Genomic DNA, 16,290 nt, shown 5'->3' on the forward strand with positions numbered 1-16,290 from the left:
AACTATTTGTCTTAAAGGGAAAATCTGATCTCAACAATCTCTATTTTGACTAAACCTTGCATGTTCTTCTCTAAGTTGGGCCTACAGTCTTAAATGGTGCCACCCTAGTGGGATAAATTGGATGGTCTTGGCCACTGAGCTAAAGATCTGAGAATTAGTGATTCCCAAATTTAGGGTAGTGACTTTTTTTTGAGAGTGACTACAACTGAGAACAGTAATCCAGATGTGGATGTATCAAGGCCTTATAGAGAGGAAAAACAACTTCTTTATCTCTACTTGTTAGCGTGTTCAATAGCCAAGTAATCCTATGAACTTCCTTGGCAACCTTAGCAATATGCCCTCTAAACTTCAACTCTCTATCTATTACCAACTCCAAACCCCTAGCTTCATATATTCCATAGGGTACAGTTCCATCAATGTAGTACACAGCTTGAAATCTATTCATCCCAAAATGCATAACTTTACATTTCTCCATATTAAATTGAAATCCATAATCTTTTGCCCATACTGACAACCAAATAAATCATCCTAAAAGTTATCCTTTACTTTTCTTTAATTATTTTATCAAATTCACCTGTGCTAAAAACTAATATAAGATAATTAGGCTGAACATGGAACTACCAGGAGCCTGGCAGACTATTGTGCCCAGATCTGGTCACCTGGTTTTCGGAAGAATGAAGAGATGTTGGAAAGGGGTCCAGATACAACTGACTAAGGTAGTTTCTAACCTCTGGAATGTCAAGTATGAAGAGAGATTGAGAAGATGCAATTTGCAGAGTCTGATGACAGGAGGAAGAGGGAAGATATGATAGAGACCTACAAGTTAAATAAGGAGTTGTTATAGGATCAATGCTGGAGGGTTCTACAGAAAATAGTGGGAGATCAGGGGAAAACCAGAGGTCATCCCTGGAAACTGTATAAAGAGTATGTGAGTGAGAAGCAGGTTTTTTCATGCAGAGTTGTGAATGAATGATTGGAATGCCTTGCCTGAGAGTGTTGCGTCTGCAGAGAATTTGAGTGTGTTTAAAGCATGGCATGATGAGATGTGTGCGTGTGTATGATAAAAGGACCTCCCAGATGAGTCTTTGACTCCATGGGGTAATAATAATAATTGGATATCACTAGATAGCAGATATCCTACAGATGGATATCACTCTTTACTGACTAATAAATTCTCCCAGAATGTGGTATTTGAAGAGGGTGTGTGGTTTCTAGGATGGGTTTCCAAAGCCAGGTATCTTGTTACCCCCCGCCCTTTTTTTTTTTTTTTTTTGCATGTATATGCAAAGGAATAACACCCTTCATGGGTATGTCTAATACACTGAAATGAACTAAGGAGTTGAAATCTCCTCTATTTGAGGGTACAGCATTAAACTGATTAAAGTGAATAAGTCTGAACCTGATCAGGGAAACTGCCAATCAGCTGCCACTTAGTATACTAGATCATGCCTGGAGGAAGGTATACAGGGTGTTCGGGATAAATTTGACAGTTTCGTAAGGAAAAAGAAAATCTTCTTTGTATCTATTAAATTTAATGAATTGACAAAAAACATTACAGGCAGAGTTAATTACAATACTATCAACAAGATTTACTCAAAATAACCACCATTAGCATCGATCACAGCTTCAATCCTGCTTCGGAACCTCGAACAAGCTGATGCTACAGTCTCCCTGGGAAGGGCCGCAAAAACTGTTTTAATTTTATCCATTAACTGGGCTTTTGTATTACTGGAAGTGCGATTGGTGTCTTTTTCAACTGCGCCCCATACAAAATAATCCATGGGGTTAAGGTCTGGGGAGTTTGGAGGCCAAACATTTGGACTGGTGAAGTCGTAGAAATTTTCAGACAACCATTTTTGACTTTTCCCAGAGGTGTGGCAAGGGGCCGAATCCTGCTGCCATACATACGGCCTACCATTGGCTACCCTTGTTATCCAGGGCTTGACTACAGTGTTTAGCAACTCCACGTAGCCATCTGAAGTCAACCTGAGGCCCTCTTGGAAAAAATGCGGAGGCATCACACTGCCTTCAGAGGATACACATCCAAAAACCATCACAGTTTGGGGAAATTTAGTCTGCATTACACGAGGAATGTCCTTTGTACTGTATGCAAGCCATCTGTTATTCTGCGTGTTGTGTTTTTGATCCTGGCAAAAGTTTTTCTCATCGGAAAAGAACCAGATTGTTTGTGGTTCCGCAGGATGTTTCACTTTGCTTAGAAGTTTCTTCGCGTTTATCAAACGTTTTTCACGGGCCTTTTCTGTAAGCAGCTGACCTTTGCGGCGCTTGTATGAGTAGTAGCGGAGGTCTTCATTGAGTGCAAGCTTCATAGTAGAGGCTGCAACATTCATTTCACGTGACAAAGCCCGAATTCCAATGCCAGGGATCTTCAACACCTGTTCCTGCAGATTTGCGAGGAATTCTGCTGTACGAACGCAATCAGATCGTCTGCTAGGGATCTTTCTTCTTGCTACATCCTCGTAGTCACCATTGCAAGTCTCTAGTTCATGCCTGATTGTTTTTACTGTATTCAGGGAGCATTGGGCAGCAGTCGAAATATCCTTATTTTGATGGCCGGCACGAATCATCATGATACAAGTTATTCTCTTCCATGATTCAGGTGGGTTCCAGCTATCCATCCTTTCTGACATCTTGTATATGAATGAAGAAGGGTCCAACCTTTTAAATGAAGAGAAGTGTGTGTTAATACATGTAACTTACGGAAAAATATAATTAATTATAAATATGTCAAATTTATCCCGAACACCCTGTATATCAGTACTGGATACTCCTTATGTGAGACATGTAATAAGTATTTAAGTTCTTTCTCTTAATATATTTTCTAACATCAACTGTGAGCTGTTTTTCACAGTTGGTGATCTTAGAGATAGTAATTCAGTACTTAGAATCATCGATGCCCTTAGGGTAGATTAGAGAATCTCCAAACTCTTCTCTAGATCAACTTTTTCCAGCTACTTCAGACTTCCATATAAGGAGGCAGTCTCATACCAGGTAATGAAATTCATCTATCACCTAAAAGGCATTCACAAACGTCCACATCTGCTTGCTGGAATTCTACCCACAGCCTGCTAGCTGGAGAGCAGAGACACTTTCAACTCAGCCAAACATGGAAACCTGATGACATTTATCAATTTTCTCACATTTAATGTTAGCAAAATTTATAAGAAATAATCTGGACCAATTTATAATATAAAGTTCATGATTTTTTTTTTTTTATAATACCAGTACATATTAAAGTATATACAAGATGTAGTACATTATTTCATTGATTTCACTAAGGATAGAAAGAAAAGGAACTCGCTGACATCAGTTATAGGATTTCAATCAGAAAGTATGTATATAACAGAGGAACTTCATATATCAAGAGTTTTTTTTGTTGTTGTTGTATGCATGCGAGAGACAGGTGAAGAGAATGGAGAGCAGAGACACTTTCAACTCAGCCAAACATGGAAACCTGATGACATTTATCAATTTTCTCACATTTAATGTTAGCAAAATTTATAAGAAATAATCTGGACCAATTTATAATATAAAGTTCATGATTTTTTTTTTTTTATAATACCAGTACATATTAAAGTATATACAAGATGTAGTACATTATTTCATTGATTTCACTAAGGATAGAAAGAAAAGGAACTCGCTGACATCAGTTATAGGATTTCAATCAGAAAGTATGTATATAACAGAGGAACTTCATATATCAAGAGTTTTTTTTGTTGTTGTTGTATGCATGCGAGAGACAGGTGAAGAGAATGGAGAATAAATTTCAATTTATTCCATCCAACCCTAATTTCATATATAGAAATGTATACAAAAATTGCTTTAATAAAAGTTGCCATTTCTCCGATTTTATTTTCTTGATATAAAATTCTGACCAGACTGTAATAGTTAGAATGCATGACTTCAAATTAGAAATTTTAATCAGTGACAGTATATAATAACAAACAATTAATATAAATAGAAATGATATCTTACTTCAAATTCTACAGGTTCTGGAAGACGAATTTCTGTGTTACTGGATGTGGTGGAAGACAATGAAACATTGCTTGCTTCTTTGGGTTTCTCCAATGCAGCAATTTCTTTTCTAAAATAAGTTAATTCATATCTAAATGATTAATGCAAAATTATACAGTTAATTTAATGATTATGTTAGCTCAAATGTAAATTTACATAGATACGTTCATGATTACTCGATAGTGATTAAGTTATCTTTGATCAGAATTCGATATCAAAACTAAAAATGAAATTGGAACATATATATTAGTAATACAAAATTCTTTGCAATATCCAACATTTCATTAGCTGTATAACTGACGACTTCAGAATAAGTTCCATCTCGAAGAACAGATAATCATGTTCTGATGCATGTATCACAACATCCTCTTATATGATCAAGTTGGATATCAGTTTAATATGTTACTTATGCTCTTTGGCATCACGTCTCAATATACTAATTCTATGATACAGAGATGCTCTACATATTTGAATATATAATTTTTCTCTTTCCATTTAGTTTTGAGTAGGATAAAACTGAATTTCATATTGAAAAGAAGAACATGGAAGAAAGTTTTAAAGCATATAAAAGTTGAGCAGCTCTCAGATGTGAACTGTAAATTAAAATAAACAAACATTATTCAAGAAAAAAATGAAAGAGTTTGAGAACAGGAACCAAACCTTGGAGATTCAGTAGCAAACCCTGAAGAAATCATTGACTGATTCAGCCAAAGAGGAATGTGGTGAGATTGTCTACAATGGGGTAGAAAAATCAGAACTCCATGGTGGAGACAGGAAATTAAAGATGCAATGAATAAAAAGAAGAAAGCATATCAAATGTTCCTGATGAATAAGTCAGCTTGTGCTCTTAGAAAGAATAAGAGACAAATGTAAGACAGTTCAAAACTGTACAAAACTAGCTAAACAAAAGTCATGGGAAGACTTTGGTAAAAACGTAGAAAATAAATATCCAAAAGGTGGCAAGATATTATGGAGTTTCTAAATCACTTAGAGAATTGAACAACGTAGATCCGAATATAAATTAAATTATACTTTAATAAATATTTCCGATATTTCAGCAACGTCACGTTGCCATTTTCAAAAGGAACTTACAAAAAGGCACGTGCACGCAGGCACTACAATACAGTAACTGAGAATGAAGATATGAAGCTACCATTCTCCTAGAAGTCCTGATGGTGCCCTCTGGCAGGCTAAGTAGGTGTTCTTGGCCGTTGGGCTGAAGGTCGGCTGATGTATGCCTCCCAAATTTGGGGCAGTCGCATACAACCAAATTTGTTGAGGTTCGGAGAGTTACTCAGAGCTGAGGCTGATTCCATAATTAGTCTTTCGAATTTGTATTTGCTCCGGTGTGTTACTGTAGCTTTCTCCCACCGTATTCTGTGGTGTGTATCCAGAGCATGGTCTGCAAGACCAGAATGGCTGTACTTGTGAAACCGGATGTAGTCCTTGTGTTCAGAAATTCTGATATTCGCTGTCCTGCCTGTTTGGCCAAAGTACGACAGTTTACAACTGCAAGGGACCTGGTATACACCAGGTAGGTCTAGGGGAAGTGGTTGGTCTTTGGTGGAGCGGATAAGGGATGCCAATTTTCTGTAAGGCCTGTAACAGGAGGTGAGGTCATGTTTTTTTTAAATTTTGGTAATTTTTTCGAGGCACCTCGGATGTAGGGAATGGTATGGATTTAGAATAATCTTTGTTGTGGAGGTGGGAAGGGGGGGGGGCTGTGGTTCATCATCATCATCAAATTCCTGCCATGTACCCTCAAGGGGTGTACAGGATATGACAGTACTACATGAAAAATTTACATCATTACTAACTTCCTATCTACAATTTTCCTCCAAATCAGTCTGTTACTTGTCAAGACTCCAACATTATCAGATCTTATATTTCTATCATCTAAGGCACTTTGTAGCGTATCAATCCACCTATATCTTGGTCTTCCTCTGGGTCGTTTTCCTGCCAACCTGGCAGAGAACACTTGTTTTGCTAATCTTTCCTCTCCCATTCTATTTAAGTGACCATACCACCTGAGATAAGCTCTGCTAATGCATTCTTGGATGCTGACAATGTCAAGTTCTTTCCTAATATCCTCATTTTTAATACGATATTGCCATTGATGCCATCTGTTCACGCCTATAATCTTTCTCAGGACTCTCATATCTGCGGTCTCTAGTGTTTGGTCAAGTGTTTTACTTCTGACCCAGCTCTCAGATCCATAAGTTAAAACTGGTCTGAACACTGTCTTGTATACAGCTAATTTTGTGTTCTGACTAATTTCTCTCTTATTCCATATGAATTTATTCAATTGACTTCCCACCATACCAGCTTTGCTGATTCTGTTGTCTATTTCTATATTTAATTTACCATCTTCAGTAAAAATCGTGCCTAAGTAACTGAAATGTTTTACTTGTTCCACAGGTTCTCCATTCACAACACAGTTGACATTTTCAATGATTCTGCCTATTTTCATTGTCTTTGTCTTGCTGACCTTCATACCATATCTATTACAACAGCTATTCAATTTAGTCAGAGAATCTTGCAGACTTGTAGCGGATTTATTTAGCAGTATAACATCATCCGCATAAAGCAAAGAGCTGACATTAACATCTCCAATTTTGATATCAGGTTTAATACCACTTTCCTTCATAATGTGATCCATATAGATAATGCATAACAGAGGGGATAATGTACATCCTTGTCTCACACCAGATTTAACATTAAACCATCTTCCTGTACTTCCTTCAATTCTAACTGCTGACTTACAACTCAAATAAAGACTAAGTATTGCTTGATATAATGCCCCGTTGACACCATATAACTGCAGCGTTATGAATAGCTTCTCTCTTGGCACCTTGTCATATGCCTTTTCCAGATCTACAAAACTTAAATACAGATCTTTGTTATATTCCCATGCTTTCTCGACTATTTGTCGTAAAGTGAAGATCTGATCCTGACAGCCTCTATTTGGCCTGAATCCAGCTTGTTCTTCACCAAGCTTTTCTTCCACAATTCTTCTCAACCATTTCTCAAGTATACTTGCATAGATCTTGCCAGGAATACTCAGTAGGGAAATACCTCTGTAATTCTCACATGCAGTTTTATTTCCCTTTTTATATATGGGTACTATGAGAGCTCTACTCCAATCATCGGGAATTCGTCCCTCAGTCCAGGCTTTCTGAACGAATATCATCTACTCCTGCTGTCTTTCCACATTTCAAGCCTTTGATGGCTTTTTCTACTTCAAGTATGGATATGTATTCCTGACTGCATGCCTGGTCAGTGTTTTTTATCACTGTGCTGTCATCACTGCTTGTTTCATTTAGCAGTTTTTCAAAGTAATTACTCCATACTTCAAATATATCTTTTTCTCCTGTTTTCATGTCACCTTTATCATCTCTAACTCCTTTTTCAGCACTCTTTCCACCATTCCTAAGCTTCTTCAACAACCTCCAGAATATTTTGCCACCTTCTTGATATTTATTTTCTATATTCTTGCCAAAATCCTCCCATGACTTTTGTTTAGCTAGTTTTACACACTGTTTAGCTTTCTTACATTTGTCTCTGTATTCTGTAAGAGTAAAAGCTGACTTATTTGCCAGGAACTTTTGATATGCTTTCTTCTTTTCCTTCACTGCCTGTTTAACTTCCTGTGTCCACCAGGGAGTTCTGATTTTTTTATTCTTGCACACAACGTCACCACATGCCTCTCTGGCAGAATCAATCAATGTTTTCTTCAGAGTTTGCCACTGAATCTCCAAGGTTTGATTCCTGTTCTCAAACTCTTTCATTTTCTTTTCAATAATCTTTCTGTATTTTAGTCTACAGTTCACATCTTAGAGCTGCTCAACTTTCATTCGCTTTAAAACTTTCTTACATGTTATTCTTTTCAATATGAAATTCAATTTTATCCTGCTCAAGACTAAATAGTGATCACTTCCAATTTCAAATCCTCTGTACACTCTGCTGTCCTGCACCAGGGAGAAAACATCACTATCAACAATAACATAGTCAATGAGACTTTTCTTATTCCTAGCCTCTTCTCTCCATGTGAATTTGTGCACATTTTTATGTTGGAACATGGTGTTAGTAATAACCAGTCCATGTCCTGAGCAGAAATCCAACAGATATTTGCCATTATTATTAGCTTTGCTCTTTTCTCCAAATTTTCCCAAAATATTTTTATATGTCTCACAATCATTTCCTACTCTGCTATTTAGATCCCCAACAAGGACCAACTTTTCCTTTTTCATTGTGTCAGTAGCTTTCTCTAGAGCCTCAAAAAATTCCTCCACTTCTACCTTAGTAGAACCTTCTGTGGGACCATAGGCACAAATAAGTCTCATTGTCCAGTTCCCCATTCTCATATTTGCCCACATTACTCTACTTGAGACTGACTGCCATTCAAGAAGATTAGCCTCATATTTTGTGTTGAATACTATGGCTACTCCTTCTTTTCCTTGATTGTCATTGCCGGAATATAACATTTTGTATTTAGTGCTCAGAAAGATCTCACCAGTTTTGGTCTTTTTTGTTTCAGTCACCCCTATTATGTCGATCTGGTACTTATCTAATTCCTCAGCTAGCTCCATTTCTTTGCCATTCAGGCTTCTTATGTTGATAGTACCAATCTTTAACTCTGGTGATGTTGAGTTGGGGTTTGTTTTCAGATTTGTTCCAGTAGCTGACTTTTCGCTGTTCGCCCTGGTTCCCTGGTGAAAACAACGGGGGCCTTGTTTAACTGGACGACGCCCCAGCCGGCATGAAATTTTGTCATGTACCATCATATTTTATTTTGGTTTAACCAATAAGAATACAATCTGGTCGGCTAAATCCCAAATTGCCAGCCCAATCTCGTTCGTTCAGTATCCAAGTAGACATCCAACAAGGTGCACCACGAGAAGGTGAGGATTGGACATTAGGTCAGAAGCCCTGGTCGGTTCTCCACATTCCTTTAAAGGTTATGTGGAGGTCTCTCAGTTATACAGCTTTGACCCTTAAGCACCCCGGGCTGTGGTTTGTAGGTTTAAATATTTTTGGATTTTATCGGAGGGGGTAGCCATTGGCTGAGAAAGTGTTGAGGATGTGATTTAGTTTAGTGTTAAGGGCCATGTCGTTAGAACAGATTAGTTTAGCCCTGTTGTATAGTGTTTTCACCACTCCATATTGTTGTGAGGGGGGGGGGAATTGTTGGTAAATCTATCTGCCTGTATGGGTGGGTTTTCTATAAACTGAGAAAAAAGAAGGTTCCATCAGGCTGGCGGGTGACTGTTGTTTTCCTCTTTTTCCAAGGTGAACTTGATTCTGGCGTGTTGGTTGTTTAAGTGTGTAAGGAAGGAGAGGAATGTTTCAGAGCCATGTGGCCAAATAGCAAACACATCATCAACGTAGTGAAGCCATATTGTTGGGTTTTGTGGGGCAGAGGCTAAGGCTTTTTCTTCAAAGGTCTCCATAGGTTGCCGAAAAAGCTCAGAAATGGAAGAAAGAGTGCAATAAAAGGAATTAGAGATGATAAAGGTGACATAAAAACTGGCAAAAAAGATATCCTTGAAGTATGGAGTAATTACTTCGAAAAATTACTAAATGAAACAAACTGATAGCACAGTGGTAAAAAAAACACTGAACAGGCATGCAGTCAGGAAGACATATCCATACTTGAAGTAGAAAAAACTATCAAAAGCCTGAAATGTGGAACGCCAGCTGGATGATATTCAACCAGAAATGCTCAAGTATGGAGGTATAAAAGTCTTACAGTGGCTGCACTTGCATAGCTCAGAAGGCTCTTAGAAAGAATAAGACCTGGACAGAGGGACAAATTCCAGATGATTGTAGGAGAGCTCTCATTCATCCCTGGACAGAGGGACGAATTCCAGATGATTGTCGTAGAGCTCTCATAGTACCCATATATAAAAAATGGAAATAAAACCGATGGAAGTTTTTTCACTTGGCCATGCTACCAATTATATATTTGGTTTAATTCTTTATCTAAGCATAAGCAAACAAAGTTTGCACCTGAAGAATTTTCAGGACTGGGGTAACTTATGTAAAGGTGGGATAAGTTCTGATCACTTGCCTTAGCATCTTCCATAACGCAAAGCACATCTCCTTGCTGACATGTATAATCCTATGCATTAAGGGAAGGGCCACTACCCAGACCCGCTTCAACCTTTATTGAGGTCTTGTCAGTGGGAGCCAGACCAAGAGGTGGTGATACTAGGGTGGAAGTAATGCAGAAGTCATATCACCATATACCAGTTGCCAAAAGGTGTCAACACCTTATTACTAAAATTATCTGGATTAGAGACAGTTGAGTTGAGAATTACTTCCACCTTAGTATCACCACCTCTGGGTTTGACTCCCACTGAGACCTCAATAAAGGTCAAAACCAGTCTGGGTAGTGCCCTTCCCTTAATGCATAGCATTATACATGTCCACGAGGAGATGGGTTTGGCATTTTAGGAGATGCTAAGGCAAGTGATCAGAACTCATCCAACCTTTATCACGGGTTGCCCCAGTCCTGAAAATACTTCAGGTGCAAACTTTGTTTGCTTACATTTGGATAAAGGATTAAACCAAATATATAATTGGAAATAAAACTAAATGTGAGAATTTCCCTACTGAGTGTTCCTGGTATGATTTATGCAAGTATACTTGAGAAACAGTTGAGAAGGATTGTGGAAGGGAAGCTTGGTGAAGAACAAGCTTGATTCAGACCAAATAGAGGTTGTCAGGATCAGATTTTCACTTTATGACAAGTACAGTTATATGGTGTCAATGGGGCATTATATCAAGCAACACAATCTTTATTTAAGTTGTAAGTCAGCAGTTAGAATTGAAGGAAGTACAGGAATTCCCCAATGTCTACCCTGTGACTGCTTCTCAACAGTTTAAAAGTCTCAATCATATCACCTCTCCTTCTTTCCACTAAGCTCTGCATTTCACATTCCCTCAGTAACTAACATTGTACAGTCCTGAAACCATCTTTGTTATCTGCCTCTGTACCCTTTCCACAGTTAATTTATCCCCTTCAAATCCTGGGGACCAAATTTGAGAACAGCAGTTTCAGTGTGGTCTGATCAGGGTGTTATACAACAGAATGATAACTCTTATCTCTGCAGGTCATCCTTCTCAGTATTGCAAAAATCCTCTGGGTTACCTTCACCATCTTTTCAATATGCTCCCTGAATTTCAGTTTTCTATCAATCATCACACCCAGATCTCGTCTCTCCTACTTCCTTCAGTACAGCTCCTCCAATCGAGTATGCATTCTCCTATCGATGGATCCAAAACTTCAAGACTTCACATTTTGCTGCATTAAACCGACATCTCCCATTCATTTGTCCATCTGTCTAGTTTATTCAAATCCTCTTGCAGGGCTGCCACATCTGCACTATTACTGATAACCCTTCCTAGCTTCACATCATCTGTAAACAAGTGAATATCCCCTTGCAATCCATTGATTTTATGTCATCTTATGTCATCATATATTTTATGTTATATTATTCAACTTTTATGTCATCAATATAAAAGTTGAATAATACAGGTCCCAGTAGCGAGTCCTGTGGAACCCCACTTGTAACCTTCTGCATCCTTGATACTGCCCCATCATACACAACTCTCTCTGTACCTATCAGACAGCCAATCCTGAATACTATATCTTATATCTTCAACTGTGCACTCAACTATCAATACCGCAAAGTTCTTTTTCTTATTTTTATTATTTGCAAATAATCTCCAAATTTATGTGCCAAACACATATCACATTAACTGAGTTTATCATTTGCCTCAGTCAAGCTATTTACTTCTTTTGTCTTTCTCACACTTCTGCTCCTCTTGTCCAATTCACTTGATTTTAGTCATTTAGGTATTTACCACTTTGCCACTACACTCTTTGTGTCTCCTTCTCTCCATGACAACCTACTTCATCTCAGGGAAAATTTTGATAATTCCCCCCCCCCCCCCAATACTAATTCCAATGCTTGACTACCCCTCTCAACTCAAATGGAATACTCCTCTATCATACAGTTCTGTTCAGGTTTTATTCCTGTCTTGCTGCACATTCTGATCATCTCATTTTTCTTATTCCCTCAGCTCAGAATTATGCTTGATCCTCTCACACTTGTCTCACTATTCCCAACCATGCTTAATTCATTCTAAGACTTAAATGGCATTAAAAACAGCCTAGGTTGGAATAAAGAATTAGAAATATTTCACCCATAGTTACTATGAAGCTTTCATGTTACAACAGTTACATTTATGTAAAGAGATAAGGAAAAGTATATTTAAAAAAAAATACACACTAAATGGTAATAGATGAATCAGTGAGAAACCTTAATTCTGTGACGACTGAAATGGGTTATAATGTCATCCTGTGTCATCCCAAGTATACATTCAGGTATACTACACATTCATAATATTTCAGGTGAAAAATGAAGTTCTATAACCATATCCTCTATATGCATTTTAAACTGCTGTTGTCTCAATTATTACCAAAGCAACTGACATTATGAAGCCAATGCATTACATCTGTAAATATATGTGTTCTCTGTACAGGATGAAAATCCTGAGATTCTACATTGGGAGCACTGGCATGTTCATAATGGACTGGTCAACCCATCTTCAGTTCAAAAACCCTTACAAAAATTCTTTGGATTCTAGAAGGGAGCCATTCAAGTGGGTCTGCAAGTAAGCATTTTGGCACATATGTAAAACAACAGTCTTACCTAAGATATAACAACTGTTTGTGTTGCCCAATTGCAGTTAACATAGAACAACCATATGTATTAAAGTTGATGATTGATTCCCTGATGCATCTTTTCATTTAAATCTGCTTCTTTTTAATACCTCCTCAATGAACTATGCAAAGTATATGTACAGTTTTTAAACAAAATAATTCTGTGCCCTAAAGATACCATATTGATCAGAATGAAATATAAGTAATAAATTTTATTAATTCCAACCTGTGCTGTTCTCAATAATGAAGTTCTCAACAACCCTACATGATTCAAATATGTATTTATAGGTGGCATGTACATAGGCCAAGAGAAGTATTTTGAAATAAAAATAATTTAAGGGGTAAGAGGGTATATTAATAAACCAAAATTTTACTGAAAGTTTTTTTTTTTTTTTTCAAAAGAAAAAATAATATTATTAATATAGATTATAAACTTAAAAAGCAAACCTGTTTTTTTATTTAGTGTCCCTTTTATTAAAATGAGCATGTAGAAAACATAACTTATCATGACTTGGTCCCTTAATTTTTGCACAGAGTAATCCAGCAATGGAAAAAGCTCTTTCAGATTAGATACTTATTGGTTAATTGCTCCCTGGCAATCAAAAGCCATTATTAAATATTTTTTTCTTCTTCCTTTCTAGGCTTATAGGCTAAGTGGCCTGTTCTGGACTCAATTCCATCTTTTTAAGGGTCTTCCTCTGCAATGAGTACCTTTTGGGTAATAATTTAGAATTGTTTAGGTATTCTGTTTCTATTCATTCTCAGTATGTGTTCTTTCCAGTTTTTTCTATAGCAAAACACTGTTTCATTTAGAAAGTTTGTGATTCCAAGTTTATTTCTGATTTCACTACTTTTCATTTTATCCATTATTGTGACTCCTTCAGTTCAGTGCAGAAATTTCATTTCAGATGATTCAATTCTTCTTTCATCCACTTTTTTTTATTGTCCATATCTCACTGCCATAAAGTGAGCTAGGTTTAGCTGTGTTATGGATTCTTATTCGTGTGTGTTTTTGTACGTAGTTGGGTTTGAAAATTCTATTTATAATGCTTGTTACTTATAGAACTGAAGATATCAAACTTTTTATATCAGCTTCATTTTCATATGGCACTGTGCATTCTAAATATTTGAATGCATTTACTTGTTCTATTATATTCTTGTTTATTACTATTTTACTTACTGGATTAGCACCCTTTGAAGGCCATGACTTTTATTTTGTCTGTTGAAATTTCCATGCCATATGTTTTATCATATTATTTAAACTGCATACTGATTTTTGTAGTTTATTTTCGTTGTTTCCAAGATTATTTGATCATCAGCAAAAAGTAGAGTGGCTAATATATTGTTACGATTTATTTTGAATCCTCCATCATTAGTTATCGTCCATTCTTTTATGATTTTATTTATGTATATATTAAATAAAACTGGTGAGAGGAGGAGCAACCCTGATGTACTCCTCTATTTATAGGTTTCCAAACTTAATGTTAAATTATTGTACTTCACAGATATTTTATTATCTTGATATATGTTAAATAAGGCTCTAAAGAGTTGGTTTGGTACTTCATATTCTTCCAGGATTTTCCATTAAATATTTTACCTCTTGAAAATATGCTGATTTCTTTCTAACAATGTTTGACTTTAACATTTTTTTTTTTTTTTTTTTTTTTTTTTAAAGAGTTGTATCTTCACAAGGGAGCCTCCATAGCTCAGCAGTATAGATGAAGTCCTGGTGGGAAAGAAGACCTGGGTGTGGTTCCTGTTAGTGACATGAGGAACCTTTATCTGGTCTCTTTCGACTAAAGGTGAGTTAATCAGGTTTTTCATCCCTCAAAATCATGGCTCCAGTCATAAACTATACTACAGCAAGAAAGGCAATGAGAAACCATCTTGCTCATAAGCATCACCCTAGTATGGTAGCATATAGCTACTCATGCCAGCCATATGGATGAGGGAATAGGATCTTCACAAGCTACTTCCAGTTTTTACTTTATTGGCAGTTGAAGTTTCTCCTTTACTGATAAGAACAACTGATGCTAAAGGAACAGAATTTGAAGCTGCAGCCTCCTCAAAATCACTAACTTTGGTTGAATTTTCTGTTTCTCTCTCTCTCTCTCTCTCTCTTTTAATATAATGGCATTCCATTAAGTCCATGTTTATTTTTGTTATTGTATATAAATCTACTAAAGGGGAATCCATCCATACAGTCATGAGTACTACTATAGCAGAAAATTTGTTGGCTGTTTTTGTTAAAATATGTAATTTTTGATGGGGAATTCAAATGTCTTAACATTGATTATTTCAGTTGAAGGTGCCATATGATCAAATTTTTTTCTTTTCCCCTCTTTTCAATATGTCAATTTTGTGCTAGCAGCTCATATATCATCTTAAAATGGTTACATGAGCTGATGTTTTTTTTTAACCATGACTACAAAAAACTTTTCAATTCCTCCTCCATCCTTTTATCAAACATCAAGTTACACAAAATATTGTAATTCTTACCTTTGGCCTTTGTCCTGTTCAACACAATATGCAAAGAACTGACATTAATCACTCCTCTCTTAATGATCACTGACATATAATTTTGTTATTAATACAATAATCTACCATATATTCAAAACGACTCTTCAATTAACTTATCCCTGATAGAGCACCATGTAATTATACTTCAATTATCAGAATTTGCTGTTCTGATAATGGAAGAGTCAGATAAATAGTAATTACTGTATATCATGTCAAAATACTTGGATACTAGCATTTTTACAATAGGCAGGGAGGTGCATCCATCATAACCAAATATATGTGAAAGGTTGTGTGTGTGTGTAGGGGCTGGGTGAAATCTGTTGAAGGATATATTAAACTAATAATTAAAGGATAGATTAGATTTGGTTGGCATCCAATAGGCACCCAAATTTGTTGAGATTTGGAAAGTTCTTCAGTGTCTTCATATTGGCTTTTCTTCTCCAATTTTACTCATCAAGCAGGCAGAGATGCAAAGTTCACGGACAATTCATTGCGAGGAAAATTCATTGTGGAAAAAATTTGTTGAAAACATTATTTGCTAGAAAACTGAAATGATATTGCATTGATACCAATATATGAAAGTAAATGCAGTGCAAGATAAATTTCACAAAATATAGTTTTTTTTATGTATTATTTATTTAGATTTTCATAATATTTTTATTCTTATAAAGTGAAAGTAATATTTTATTGATCGGTGAGTTTCCTAATTTCTGTTTCGTTGTATTTATTCATTTTAACCTGGTTCGGAAATTCTGCTCAAATTCCATGACCAAACATGGAAACCACTCAAGGCACTTCATGCCTCCAATAAGCAGCGAAGTGGTCTCACATCAGATGATGGAAAAAGAACATATTCTACCCATGGAACCTTTCTCCCTAGAAGCCAACTATAAACAGGACTGTAGATAATCCAGAATCCTAAATCTAATATAACAATTGTCATGCTAAAAATAGGACATCATTGTTACTGTAAGAAAACTATCTATATGAAAGAATGTTTCTCT

General features: G+C 36.4%; 1 protein-coding gene across 2 annotated transcripts in view; it reads right to left on the bottom strand.

Moving 5' to 3' along the window:
- The window catches only part of LOC150105258 (uncharacterized), a 560,407-nt gene that overhangs the window by 73,408 nt on the left and 470,709 nt on the right, over window positions 1–16,290 (bottom strand). For both annotated transcript variants that reach the window (XM_090394016.1, XM_090394015.1), the window contains exon 23: window positions 3,997–4,105. In XM_090394016.1, coding sequence (XP_090250142.1) covers window positions 3,997–4,105 — 109 coding nt within the window. The remainder of the gene's footprint in view (window positions 1–3,996; window positions 4,106–16,290) is intronic.

The sequence above is a fragment of the Typopeltis vanoorti genome, chromosome 6 (assembly GCF_054136105.1).
Source record: "Typopeltis vanoorti isolate ZY-2024b chromosome 6, IOZ_Tvanoo_1.0, whole genome shotgun sequence".
Classification (NCBI taxonomy): domain Eukaryota; kingdom Metazoa; phylum Arthropoda; class Arachnida; order Uropygi; family Thelyphonidae; genus Typopeltis; species Typopeltis vanoorti.